This window comes from Strix uralensis, chromosome 20 (assembly GCF_047716275.1).
Source record: "Strix uralensis isolate ZFMK-TIS-50842 chromosome 20, bStrUra1, whole genome shotgun sequence".
Taxonomy (NCBI): Eukaryota; Metazoa; Chordata; class Aves; order Strigiformes; family Strigidae; genus Strix; species Strix uralensis.
In genome coordinates, this window is record NC_133991.1 from 10902648 (window position 1) to 10917144 (window position 14497).

At 44.1% G+C, this 14497-nt stretch overlaps 1 protein-coding gene across 13 annotated transcripts in view; it reads right to left on the reverse strand.

Moving 5' to 3' along the window:
• Positions 1–14497, reverse strand: part of BCAS3 (BCAS3 microtubule associated cell migration factor) — a 372074-nt gene that overhangs the window by 6792 nt on the left and 350785 nt on the right. For 4 of the 13 annotated variants that reach the window (XM_074890738.1, XM_074890727.1, XM_074890726.1 and 1 more), the window contains one exon: positions 10005–10070. The exons of 6 other annotated variants lie outside the window; for them this stretch is intronic. In XM_074890738.1, coding sequence (XP_074746839.1) covers positions 10005–10070 — 66 coding nt within the window. Of the gene's footprint in view, positions 1–5720; positions 5823–10004; positions 10071–14497 lie in introns of all 13 variants that reach the window. 3 more of the 13 variants (XM_074890735.1, XM_074890725.1, XM_074890724.1) reach the window with 1 other exon arrangement.

A 14497-nucleotide genomic window follows, 5' to 3' on the forward strand; every position in this document is an offset into this window, starting at 1 on the left:
TGGGCATTTTCCAGCGGTGGGGAAGAGAAACAAGGTGCTGCTTACTAAAACCACCTCTCCCTGGCCACGAGCAGTTTTTGAATGAGCAGCTAAAAGGCCAAAATTAGAGCCTCATTTTAGAAATCAAAGATAATTTCCTTTGGAGGAGAAGCGAGCTCTCACAATGACAGCCCGGTCTGTGCTCCTGGCCAGGCAAACCTAAGGGCCCTTCACACCTTCTTGTCTTTAACCAAAATCACAAAATATGCTGTGGCTAGGACTATTTTTTTACCCTTACATTTGCACAATGCCTATCACGGGGCACTTGCAGAGCTGACTGGGGCTTCTGAGTGTTACTTATTAACTGTAATGAATAATAATTATGTAGCTTCTGCCATCTGGATTCTCATTCAAAAGGATCCTATATAAAGCGAACACTAAAAGGCAATTTGTATTAACACAATAGAAGTCTTGAGGATCTCTTAAACTGTTTGTAATTTACACAACGCTCCCCAGTGAATGGATTAGTTAAACATTTTTATTTTACTGATTGCTGCCAAAGGGAGTGGGACGTGCTCCCATAGAGGAGCTCGCACCGGCCCCCAACGAGCAGCTTCCACTCCCCTGTACGCCGACACGCACTTTTACACGTAACCGCTCCATCTTGCAGTGTTTAGACAACATCCCAAACTCAGCTGGACACTTTTCGCTCTATTTCTGCATGAACATTCAATACAAACATCAGACCCGGTCCCCACGGGAGCCGGTGTCACTGCCCGGGACGGGCACGGCGCAGCCCGCGCCAGGAAAGGGCTCAAAAGCTGATGTGGAGCTGTAAACCGAACCGGGACGCAGAAACACAGCCCCTAACACAAAGGCTTAGAAACGGCATTACTGCTACCGCAGTTTTAGGGTTTTTTTGGGTATTCCCTTTCTTTTTTAAAAAAATAAAATGCAATTATGCTAACGAGGGAGCTCTAATTATAATCCATCTCCACCACCCTCGGCGGCTGCTGGGAGGCGAGGACCTGTGGAGCTGGCTCCAGCCCCGCTGGCGGCCGTGGCCCCGTGAAGGGATGCGAGGGCAGAGGGGGGCACTGCACCCCTGGGGGGGACCTGTGCTTTCGGGTATTTGGATCAGCAAAGATCATTAATATTAAACTGTAGTGAAACGAAAGCACCATGCACTCATTAAAGCTCTTAATTTTCCAAGCTCCTTTTGAGATGGCTGAAAAGAAATTTCTGAGCAAATATATTTTTATGTTGCTCCTTTCCAAAGGGAGGACAGAAAGGTGGTTCCCAGCCTTATATATTACTGTAATGTTACAAGTTCATACAATTATGATCATGTTTAAAAGTCAATTAAACCTGCTCTCTGCTCCAAGCCCTGTGCCCTACTCCTGCTTTAACCCGTGCCAGTTCCCCCCTCCACTCCAGCAACCAGCACAGGCAGCTGCGGGGACGGATTTCCTGCAATGATTTGGGTGGCCGTGATACACCTGCTCCTAAGAAATGTTTCTTTTTCCTTTTTTTTTAAACCAGCAGTTTTGGAGAAGAGACTTTAAACTCCATTCAAAAGAGGAAACGTAACACTACAGCATTTGAACACTGAAAATCAATTCCCGTATTAAAACCATTTCATCCTGCTGCAACCTGAAAGATGTTGAGACACCACAAAAGCCCCTACATTAAATTTGCAAAGTAAAAAAGACTGGCTGAGCATCTTCTCTGAAATCAGAATTCAGTGGCCTATGTAAAATATCAGTTACTGTCAAACTACCTTACAATAACTCTAATGCTGAATCCACACAGAGTTCGTTAATACCGTGCACTTGGAGATGAAACCTGGCATGTTGGAAAAAAGGTGGCAGGATCTAGCACGGGGATGAGGAAGTACATGAGGCAGGAGATAACCAGGGGAATGAAGACGGAGCCTTCTGAACATCAGAGACCCCCTCTGAGACAGCAAATTTCATTTCTAGTGCCTTATTTCAATGCGAAGATGCCAAACAACTAACACGAAATGGGGAGGACATCTGAACTTACATAAACGTCTGGATTTACTTCAGGCACGAAGAGATTGTTGAGATATGGACAAAACATTTTCATGCATGAACTTCTAAAGAATTTTGTCTACCAAAAAAAAAAAAAAGCAATCAGCTTGTTTTTTCCTTTAAAAAGAGAACCTGAAAAGCTTCATACAACTCGAGTCCATGGAGTAGGAGACCCAAGAGTTTGGCATTTTGCCAGGCTTGACTCCGAGCATTTTATGGAAGGTTAAAAGTGCACTAGATAAAGGACTAGCATTTAGAGGGAGAATATTCTTCACGATAGGCACTTTCACAATGACTGCAGTGCTTTTAAAAAATAATCTCAAGTTTCCTAGAGCTGTATATTTTTGTAAAGAGTTTTAGGATGTTTTCCTACATAAATGGCACTTCAGAAGGGTGAGTTACTAATTTTAGTCAGTATGCGAAATTTCAAAAGCCAGAACAGTCAAATGCTTATAGAAAATAATTTCTGTAGCCCAACCACATCATTGAAGCCTACGACTCCTTGTGCAAGGTTTCTTGAAGAGTTTTAAAAATGAACATGCAGATACAGTGGTTTGGGTTTAAAGGAATTCTCTCCTACCCCGTCTTGAAAGTTTCAATACGTTGCTACTACAAATCCTATAATGCACCTTATATGTAATACATGCTTTCCTGTGAAAGCCAGTCTATATACAAGTTTTTTAACGTATTTTAGGCAGAATTATCTTGTATCTTCAGTTACGCAAGCAGCACATCTGTGTATATCAGACCAAAAGCATTTGCAGAGAAAACACTGTATTAAAATTCCTGGGTTTGGTCTCTCATTCCCTGGGTTATGGGAGTGCCTTGAATTGCTCAACACTGACCCCTCTGTCAGCCTCCGACTCCACAATGGAAAATACAAATTCAGTGTAATCTGCATGTTCACGACACCTACCAGCTGTGTCCTACACCCTCCGGACTCTTTGGATCTTGCTCAGAATTTTTGGAGGCAATGCTCCTATTCCTGAAACCACCACGCTTCTATCCAGAGCAGGTCCGGACCCAACGTGTGGATCTAAGCATCTCCCTTCCCACCAGAGCTGGAGCTGCTCGAGATCTCGGTGCCGGGGGCAGGGTGTCCTGTCTCAAAGGTGGCTGCTGCAAAGCCACCACGCAGGACGTTGATGACTGGGAGCACTCGGGGAGTGTTGGGGGTCCCTCCTCCTCTCCTGGGCTTGGCCGAACAGTCCCAGCAAAAAAACTCAGTAAGGAAAAGCTGTCTGAAGGTCAAAACCACAAATCCGGCGATTATCTCAGGGTCTGGGCAGCTCTTCACCAATATGCTGAATGAGGGATTTCAGACATGCCTGATCCTCCAAACTTTAGCAGTTTCTTTCATGTCTAATTTTTTAGACATATTTTTTTTCCCCTCTTGTGATGCTACCTTGGTTATTGGGCCTCCTTAATAACCCTCAGTTAGGAAGGCAACCCTGGAGAAGGACAACTTCTGTGTGTGGACCTCGCATATGTGCCTGATGTGCTTCTGACACAAACATATTGCTGAGTTCATTTTAAAAGTATAATATTACAAAGCAAAGTAATTCTGGCACAACTTCTAGTACTTCTGACACGAAGTGGCCTTTTGGGCCAGTGAGGAAAGCTACTGAGAGGCTCTGGGCTGTCTCCCTGGTGCAGATTGATGCTGAGAAGGAAGCTAGACTGGACTGGAATTTGGGTTTGATTCAAAGGAAAAGTTAAAAGTTTGGGGGGAGGAGATGCTCAGCTGGTCCAAATCAGAAGGGTTTCGTTGAAGCTCATGAAATGATGTCACCGTGGACTCAGCCCTGTCTGCTCATCTAAACAGTTCAAGGCTCTTGAGTCGGAAAAGCTCAGGTGGAGATCTAAGCAGAGGTCTCCTCCTTTCATTTCCCTGGCGCTAGTTTTAGTGTCGCTGAGAAACTCCAAACCCATCCAAATAATCCTAGTTCCAAATACAACTTATTTGGTCTATTTAGTCAATTATTTTAAAGATTATGTTGACAGCGCTGCTTCTAACAGACCAATTTTCTAAACGCAGACCTAATTTTACGAAGCACTCAAAGCTCGCAGTAGTACTCTTAAAATCACATCTCTACCTAGATTGAGTATTAACCGAGCCTGGAAAAACAACAGGCCAACCTTGTGGGCTCGCTCTCTTGCAGGATTGCTTGAGGCTCTTAATACACTCTGTCTTATTTATATAGCTCCAAATTCTGATGTTAGACATAAATATGAAAGAGCCTTGATAAAAATGACATCCGAAGCTTAATTCGTCCCTTTGTTAATGGAGTTGTTCAGCACAGCAGCTTGCATTCGTTCTCATGAAACCAGAAGGCAGCTGAAAAACGTCGACTGGACGTTTTTCACTTGTTAAAAGTAGTATTTTAAAAACTATTCCAAGTATTGATTCTAACATACTTTGCCTTTTTAGTTACACTCTTATAAACACTGTCAAATGTGTGAATGAGCTGCAGCCTGTGGACAAGCGTGTGGCAGAGGATAACTCTTGTGTGAAATCTAAAAGACCTAATGGCAAACCAAGGCATTCCTCTGGCCACATCCCACATAAAAGGCAATTTAAATCATCTCAAGCTGTGCAGATTCTGCCTTGTACTTGGGCATCTGGCAGTCAAGTTAATATAACTACCTGCTCTTCATGTTGTTTCCTTTTGCAGGCTTTTCGCTCACATTTTGATGGGTGACCAGCCACGTTTGCAAAAGATAAACCAAAGAGACAATGCAATAACGGCACAATATAATCTAAAGATTCTTTTTTAAAGGGTATGGATAAAAGTAGTCCTGAGTGAAGATTAGGGATCTGTTCCCATATACTTTATCTACCCACTGTTGCCTCCGTGGCTGCAGAGGAGGAAGGCATGCTGCTAAGTTAATTTGTCTTTTGATTAACACCTCCAAACGTCATTTCCACCTGACAACCCGGCCTCAGTGATGGGAATAACTGCTCAGCGAGGCGTGCTGGTCTTGGGAACAGATGGGAGGTGCCATCCATGGGAATGCCGTGTTCTGCCGTAGGAGAAAATCAGAACAGCAACACATCGAGCATCCCTCTGCAGCACACCCCATGGCACTGCTCCTGGGTGCCTGGGCAGGGTGCTACCTGTACCTGGTTAGGGAACCACCACCATTTCCATCCTGCTCGCCTTGACCAGGCTTCTGTGTGTCCTCCCATCCCCAGCCACCCGTGGCTCCTCGCTCCCACGCCGTGCCACCGTGCTGGAGTGGAGGGAATGGGGCAGGGCCTGGCTCCTGACCCTGCCAGCACCTTCCTGCCTGCGGCCTTCCCAGAAAAACATCTTTGGAAACAGTCGGAGAAGTGATACTGACCCTTTGTCTTTCACAACACCATCAGCTTTTGATGTAAACATAAGAGTTCATGTGTTGGGCAGATACTGAGAAAGTCACTGGCCAAGGAAATAACAAATAAATACCAAAAATAAATAAAAAAAGACAGTATGTTAGCTGCGGGGGTCCTTCTTGGAAAATGGCATAAAATGCTTCTCACAGAAAAAGGCAGTAAACAGTTTATGTCCTGGAACAGCCATTTTACAGGGTGGGTGGCTTCCTGGCGTGTCAGGAGGTGACACGCCACCAGCCAGCATTAGGCATTCCCAAATTCTGTATCTTTTCACAACAGTGAATGGTTGCTTAAAAAATTCATCCCCTTACCACTTATTTCTGTCTGCATGGAAACTAATTCCTTCCTCCCCGGGATGTGGGACAGACTGTGGGGAAGCTGCTTGGAGAAATCTCGGAGGCTCCTGTTAATGTCTGAGGAACACAAAGCGAAGACTAAAAGCCAGTTAGCAACAAAGGCACCGCCGCCTTTGCTGAAGCGACAGGAATGAAACGCAGAATATAAACAACAGAAGTGGGGAAAAAGCTATTTACATTTTTTAGAAGTTCTACTCTTTTTCTAAATTAGCTCATGCATTACCAAGCATGTAATTACCAGTGATGTAATTTAAGAGGGCACCAGCAGAAACATAGAAAAAAGCAGCTGGTCCGTTATCTTTCTGTCTTTACATTTTGCCTCGAGATCTTTTTCATTTTTTGTGAAGGCACAACTTTTACACAGCACTATTTTTACAGCAAGAATATGCCTTTGGGGGTTTCAACCACTTGCATGAACCTCCGCAGGGGTCCTGAACACCTTCCACTTCTGCTGGGGCAGCAGTATAGATGGTTTCTCCATTTGCAAAATGCCTCCAACCGATTTGTCATTTTTCTTACTCTTAGCTTTTTTTGTCAGCCGATTGTGCACACAATATTGAGCAATAATAAACAGAGGAGGATGAAAACTGCTGCAGCTTGAGAAGTGAGCTCAGGATATGATTCCTCCTCACCGGATGCCTGGAAGATGTCACTGAAATTCTCTCTCCCTTAGTGCAACCCGTGTGGAGCCAATATGAACTCCCAGCAAAGTGCTTAAAAACCCATTATTTATAATAACTGTTAAATGATGAGACATTGTTTACCCAGATCGCAAGATAAATTCTCACTTACAGAATGCTTGCCTGACCATCCTGAACGTCATCTGGTTTTTATTTAAATGCAAAATGTAATTAGGCTCCCAATAACACAGCAGAAGAATTCAATAAGATAGGGCTTTTCACTTACAGTTTAATATTAACATTTTCCCATAAATGTTAATGAATAAAAGTCTACTGTTTTATATGTTATCCATGGTGGGGAGACAGCAGGCTAGGAATGGAAGGAAAGCTAATCTTTTCATACCACAAGTTACGATATATACCTCAAGGAGAACTAACTGTTCCCAGCACTGTCGGGGACCCGGCCACAACACTGCTTCCTCCTGGGGCACCCACCAGACCTGGTCCCACGGGACGTGCTCCAGGGAGTCTCCCTCCCCATCAATCCTTCCCCAGCCAAAATCCCCTTTGGGTTTTTATCTCCTTTTCCCCTTGCCCTCTCTTCCCCCGTCCTGCTTCCTGCCCGACCATCTCCACCAGACACACTACGAGCATCAGATAGCAGACAACATCACTGTTAAGCAAGGATACGGCCCCAAGCCCTGATATTCTTAGACTCCACCATGGATAGCAGGGCAAGATTATCGGAAAAATCAGGCTACTATTTGTCTGATATTCTGTTAGAGAAATGCGCAGGGGTGATGAGAGGTGATGGCAGGGCTGCAGACTACAGTACGACGATAGGAAACGATACAGCATCTGAACGGGTGGGAGAAAGCCCTTGGAGCTGGCGGAGGTGACACTTTGGGAGTCCACTGAAGGACTCGTGCCTCCTCATGTTGAAGCGTGAGGAGCAGATCCCGTGGTGCAAGAGGGGCCTCTGCGGCCGAGAGGACTGAAAGCTGCAGGGCCAAAGGGTTGGCTCACACTGGAACATTTAAATTGTTTTAGCTTTTGACCTTCCATTTATTGCGGGGGGTTTTGCTGTGTTAATGTGTATTTTGCTGTTTGTTGACTCATACTTCATCGTACCTCTCTAATAGGAAGTGCTCATTTAACAGCTGAACTGCTTAACAATTTATTGTATAAATGGGTTTCCATTCTACAGCCTCCTTTCCCGTCTCCCTGGTGAGGGCAACGCGTAGTTTATGAGAGCTTTGCCATGACTTGGGCCATTGTTCTTCCACAATCCAGGGAACGGTAAATACCCTCGGCATCAGTGTGACGTTAATACTCTGCACGGGCAGGAAGGGAGCTGGTGAATTGGCCACACATCATTTTAAGATAACGAAAAGCTCAAACTTTCAAAGAGTTAATGCAAGATGTGCAGGAGATCCGCAGGAAGCGAAAACGGGAGCAGTGTCAGCCTAGCAATCCCCGCCAGTGGGACCCCGGGGTGGGAGCGGGGTGGTGGCACGCTGTCCGGCTGGCCACGCACCCTCCGCCACCGAGCACACAGCGTGCCCTGAGCTGCGGCTCGTCCTTACCCCGAGGGTCACGGGAGTCACGTACGGCTGTACGGGGATTTCAGGGCACGCTGGCCTTCCTGGGGCTCAGATGGCAACGCTGGAGCAGAGACTGAGGGGCACAAAGGCGGCAACACAGCTGAGCTGAGACTCGCACCTTCCCCCAGCCAAGCCAGGCTTTAGGAGCAAGCACCAGCCAATGCTGCACACACCTTAAAATCACTCCTGCAAAAATCAGCAAAATACCAAAAGGCTTTCTGGGGCTGCTGGGCTTGGGAGGAGGGAGAGGAACTGTCTTGTCTTTATTCTGCCACCACCTCAGCAGCTGCAACAAGTTTTGGCTCACAAAACAGCTGTAAAAATACCAGTCCTGGTTCAAATGCTGGGAGACGAGGGCTCTTATACTTACTAAGAGAGATATGCTTGCCGTCAGTCACATCCTACATAAAAATACCATGCAAAGACTCCTAAAAGGAATAACAAGGTAATTATAGAAACTAGAGATGGAAAAATCCTGTAGTCTCCTCGTCTCCTGCACCCTGCTCAGTATGGGACTGCTCGGTGTGGGGCAGGCTTCAGACCTCGGACTTTTAAAGGGAAGATTTAATAAACACTGAGAAATGTTTCTAAATATTTAGAAAACCCCAAATAACAGATTTCCAAGCCAAGCTGTACAAACAGAAAATGAATTTAGAAAACTGTTAAAAATCAACAGGTTTTGCATGCACCAAAATATATTTCTTCGAATAGCAAGCATCACCTCAGGGGCATGATGCTGCCAACAGAGCAGTAAGGATGCTCAGCCCCTTGCAGAATCAGGCCTAAATGAATACCTACCGTGGCTTTCCTCTTGTTCCCCTTGAAATCAATAGCAGAAGCCTCAGTGATGCAAAAAGCTTAATGCTTTAGGAGGTACTCAGCAAAACAGTCAAATGTGAGCAAAGCCAAGCTAGACAGAAGGGAGCTTTACATTTTCCTGTGAAACACTGGAGGTATTGCAGTAGGAAAATTAATTTGCTTAATCATTAGGAGGAAAAACCACAAACCAAAGTAAACCAAAACAAAACTCAACACAGCAACAAATCTCTAAGGACAAAGGGAATTGTTTCTGGTGTAACTACTCTGAGACAAAGCACTGGAAGAAAAATGTCCAGTTCCAATAATGTCATAACCCGATTACAGCCTGCACAGAAGAGCTAAAACACTTGCAGAACAATGAGTAAGAAATTAAGTTTTAAATTGAGTGCTGGCCCTATCTTGTGTCACTTCTTTATATTCTAGGAGAAAGGACACGGCTGAGCTCATTTCATATACAGCAGCGTGAGATGCCTGGATGCAGACATCATTTAGTCATCTCATATATGTTTCTCCCCATTTCTTTCTCCTGGAGGAATGACAAATCTAGAAATGTGACTGCACTTTGTTTTATTATGATATTGATTTTTCTGCAAAGGGAAAGTGCATTTATCCCCCAGGTCTGTGTGCTGGCAAGAAAGGGTTAACAAAATGTTTATCACAAAGCTGGCTTCAGAGTTGAAAGTAATGTGATCAGTAATGAATTTTGTGTTACATTAGGTTGTATAAATGGACAGACAAGCGCAGACAACAAGTGGCCAGGAGTCGGGGCTAATCTAATGATGTAAAAATAGAGACAGCACCAATTATACTTGGGGCCAGCTCAGAGCTCCTGCAGGGACTGCAAATGAATAGGTACAAATCAAATTACTGACTAATAGACGCACTACAAGAGAGGGCAGTCAATGCTAAATACATTAGGGCCTTGTGACCTCTCTGCTCTGAACAGCAGAATCCTAAATTTGACTTAAAAAAAAAATAAAAAATCAAAGAAACTCTTGTTCGTTTAAGGAGAGAAATAGAACAATGTTATTTGTGAAATGATTTGAGACACTTAGATATTTTTTGTTGTGTTCCCCTATGACCACATTACGTATGTAACCCTTTGAAAGCTGACAGAGGGTTTGCTTTTAAGAACAAGGAGAAATATTCTTTGTGCAAAAGTTAAGACCTGATAACAATACAGTTATGTTACATACCAAAACATTTCAAAGCCATGTGCCTCTTTGTGGTGATGTTTTTTACTGCTACTTCACCGGCTGTGTCTGTATCAAAAATAAAATATTTCTTAAAAAATGCCTTGATTTAATAATAAGAAAAAGAAAAGGAATCTCCCCACACCACAATTGATAATAAGTAAATGCAGTTGATCAACTTGTTATCAAATGGCAGAAAGTCAGAGTTGTCTCGTGGTATCAGTGCTCCCTTTAGAAACAGCAGCAGATTTTTTCTACAAACAGCAATGAACCGAAATTCATACCAGAAACATTTGTGGTATCAGCATTCATTGCCCTCCCCGCCCCCTTAAATAACGTATGACCTGGAAGAAATTCCACTAAAAACTCCTGGGGCTGGTGGTGAGGCAGATCTGGAAACCTGGGAAATGGTTGGGAAGCTAAAAATGCCCTTGTTGGCCCTGGCAGAGCTGCGGGCGGGGGCTGCTCCAGGGACAGCGGCTTGGGCAGGAGAGTGAGAAGCCGGGGGTGAAGTGCCTGATGTCCTGCACGGGGCAGCTGCGCTGCTGTTGCATGTTGCACGTGAGAAATAACTACTAAAACGACGTTAAGACGTGTGCAAGGCAAATGTTGCTCTTCTGATTCCCCACTTCAAAAATGGTGGCTCCTAAAGAGCCCTGAATTTTCACTCCTTTTAAACGAGTCTCATTCAAATAAACCTTTTGTAGGAAGAACTGCATTGAGCTCTTAGACTTATTTGAGGGGGTAATTTAATCTCTGACCCTGGGATGAATATTCTGAAAGTTCAAAGGCTGCTTTTAGCATCAATGTTATTTGATATGTCAGTGTGTTTGCTGCCCAAGCTGATTTTGCATTGAACCTGTGCAGAAATCTCTTTGCAGAAATGCTCTTCAGAGGGAAACTCAATTGTTCTGTGTTCCTATATCCCATGTCTAAGTTAGGATTAAGACCAACTGAGGAGAGGGAAGACAAAAAATGTCTTAGAAAAATTATAAGGAAGAGGGAAAGAAAGAAGGAAGGAAGGAAGGAAAGAAGGGAAAGGTCTTGAGTGAAGCTCAGACTCTATACAGGGCTAATCCTATCCCTGAAACTAAATGTACAGGTACATCTATGTCCAGGTGGTTGCTCATCTCTGAACACAATTTATGACCACAGACATTTTCTCTTTTGGAAAAAACCCAGGAAGGATGCTCCTTACACGGGATCAAAGGGCAGCAGCTCGCTCTCCTCCGGCAGAGAAGCATGCTCCCCACGTCAGCCAGGCACGCCAGAAAGCGTGTGACTTCCCTTCTCCAAACCACAAATTTCACATAAAGGTTTCAAAAACATCCCCCTGCAAAGCTCAAAGGTGTCAAGACCTGAGTTAGGCTGAGGCTAGTGTAACCACATGGCTTCGGCTGGGGACCGGGATCCCAACTGCCCTGATCACTGATCCTGGGTTTCATATGGGCTATTCCCTAACAGCACGTCTAATTAGCTCCACTTACTTACATCCCATTAATCAGGTTAAAGAGTTTGCTTCAACATATGAGCTTCCTTCATCGCATTATGAGTTTGTTCATGAAATTTGGAAGGAATCCAGATGGTTTCTTCTGAGGGCCAGGCGCCGGGCGCTCTGCGGCGTTTGCACCTCACCGCTGTGCCACTGGCTTTCCACAGGTGGTAGTTGACAGACTTGAGAGTTTTGGAAGAAAATGAGCCATACCTTTTCCTTTTTTTTTTTTTTTTAAACTGAAACTTTATAATGGGCTTTAAATTCTTCAAACCTTGTGGGTTGCATTGACCATGATGGTGCCATACTTGCACCCTTCCCTGTTCAGACCTACAGCACTGGTTCTGAGATGCAAAATTTGGGGGGTGCTCTGGAGCTTTTAATATAGGCTCTTACTGCAAGTTAATATGTATTCCTGAGACAGGATAGATAGAGAAAAAAGTTGTTTTGCTCCACAAACTGCAGTGTAAACTGAGCCACCGTAGGGTACTGGATTTCACGATGAATTAAAAAAAAAAAAAAAAAATACACGCCCACAAAAAAGCAGTTCTACTCTTGTACGTCCACAGAACAGTTCCACCACTTGTAAAACACTGCAGCAATGTGGATTTGGGTATGCTTTGTCAAAATAAATTAGATATGAATATAAGTACAACATGCAGGCAGCCAAACAAATTGTAACAGAGAAGACACAGCAGATGGGCATGGACTGGAATCACACGCTGAAAACACAGTAAACCCCATCCTGCATCTCCACAGCTGCCCAGACTCCAGCAGCTCTTTCTGGCAGAAAAACCAGGGGTCTGACAGTGGCAGCAGCACATTTATCACTAAAGGAAGTTTGCAGCATTGCCTATCCTGACAAAATAATGTAAGCAGTGATGAATACTTATTTATTTTTTATATTGACAATTCTCCCTTGGAAACCTGTCCGTTGTGTTAGTCTCCTGAAGAATAGATCTACCCTTCTGTCACTGTACTATGTGCTTTATAGTAATAAGCCCGAGAAATGTAGAGAATGGGTTTTGATTTGGTAAATCACATGAAAGCTGAGCCTGAAGCTGTGCCTAGATTTAACATCCAGCTAAACCTTTCACCCAGGTCAAAGGAGGGAGGAGAAGCTGCAACAAACTCCCCAGGGCTGACAGTATCTTCCCTCCTGGTGCTCCAGATGCAGGGCCACACCGTTTCATGCTCACTGCTGCTGTCCTGGAGCTGGTAACTCCCTTCTGGGACTGACTGACAGAGCCACTGGTTTTCCTTCAGGCCAGCTGACATCTTAAGCGGACGTGACTGGGGGCCTAATGAATTTGGGGTCCCTGGGATGTACACAGACCACACTGTACTTCTGTAGGAAGAACCCCCATCAGCATCACGGCTGCGGATGCCGTCCTCAGCCCAGAGGGAACGGGCAGAGAGCGCAAGGGGAATCTGTCTCCTGTGGTTCAGCATACTTAACTCCCACGGCAGAGAAACAGGGGATGGACCCAGAAATACTCTTCCACAGATAAATTTCAGAAAACATCCCATCGCTCAGACTGTAAAGGCATGGTCCCTTATTATAGTCTGATTTTCAATATTATGCCTAGAAATAACTGAAATGCATTTGAAAGCTTAAGAAATGTACTTGTTGAAGGAATTACATAAATCAGAGGATTTACTGATTACAGTATTTCTGGAGGGAAAGATTTCTAGCCTGGGCTGGCAATTTCTGCACGTCCAGTTTGAGTGGATAATTGTCAGAGATATTTGTCTCCTAGAAGCCCAGTTTCATAAATCACAATACTAGCTTTTCTTTTTTTTCTTTTTTGAGACTGCAATGTGAAGCTCCAGAACATACTCAGAAACCATACTGCAAATGTAAATATTGTAGCTACTTGAAAACAAAGCTTTGCAAGCAAAAGTGGTCACTGAGCATTAGTATTTTGTGAGTAGACCTTCATTTTTTTTTTTTTTTAGTGAGTTTGACAGAAACTGAAACAGCAAAACCATCTTTTTGCATCTTTGCCAATTTACGCCTTCTTTGGAATTAAATGCGTATCTAGGCTGACAGCTTATGTACAGCAGACTCCACTTAAGATAGACATGGGTTGTCTGGATAATTGGATAACAAGGCGAAAAGCTGGTTTCCCAATCAAGTCAACTAGCTGGATGACTGGAGTTATCATTTAGGTCACGAGGGAAGTAGATTTGGGGGGGGGGTCATTTTCCAGACCTGGTTCTTCTCCCGTCCATGTCCGACAGCCCTTGGCAACTTGTTGGAGTCAGAGGTGGAAAAGACCCATCAGGCCATCTAATTCCCCTTCCTTGCAAATGCCAGATTATTCCTCATGTTCTTAGCATCCTCCAGTTTGATGTTTCCTGTATAACCAATCTTTGGGTCATTTCTGTCTCTGCCAGCAGCCAGAACCACCGAACCAGTGAGGTGTTGCCAACCCTGCTCTGCAATGCAACGGGGTAGGTAAGAAACAAAGACTGTGAATATCTACTCCCCAAAGAGGTCTGTGTGCCATGAGCATGTGTTTCCTCCACACTGCTGCAGCATATCAGCCCTGATTACTATATAAATCTACGTGTCAGCTATGTCCTAACAGTTAAGGCATTAAAAGAATCTATTTATCTCTTGCCATTAAGTGCATGTCAGGACCAGTTGAGCACTTGATAAAGTCTCACTGTCCACTCTAATGTCCATTTTGTCTTTGTCCACACAGCGGAGCCGAGCACTGCACATGCACATGCACATACCTTCACATTCAGAGTTAGAAATTTTCATTAATTCATGTTTCAGTTCGAATAAGACTTTGCAAGTTTCATTAAATCTCTGCAAAATGTATTTAAGGACTGAAGAGAATCCAAGGAGCACAAAAAGGGGTTAAATGCACACATAACATAAAGGCATGCGTTAAGTTAAAATGAGTTATTTTAGGATTATTAAATGGAGGTTTATAACTTCCATAATTTTGAGTCCAATGCAGAAATATAAACACTGTCTTTGGAACCAGTA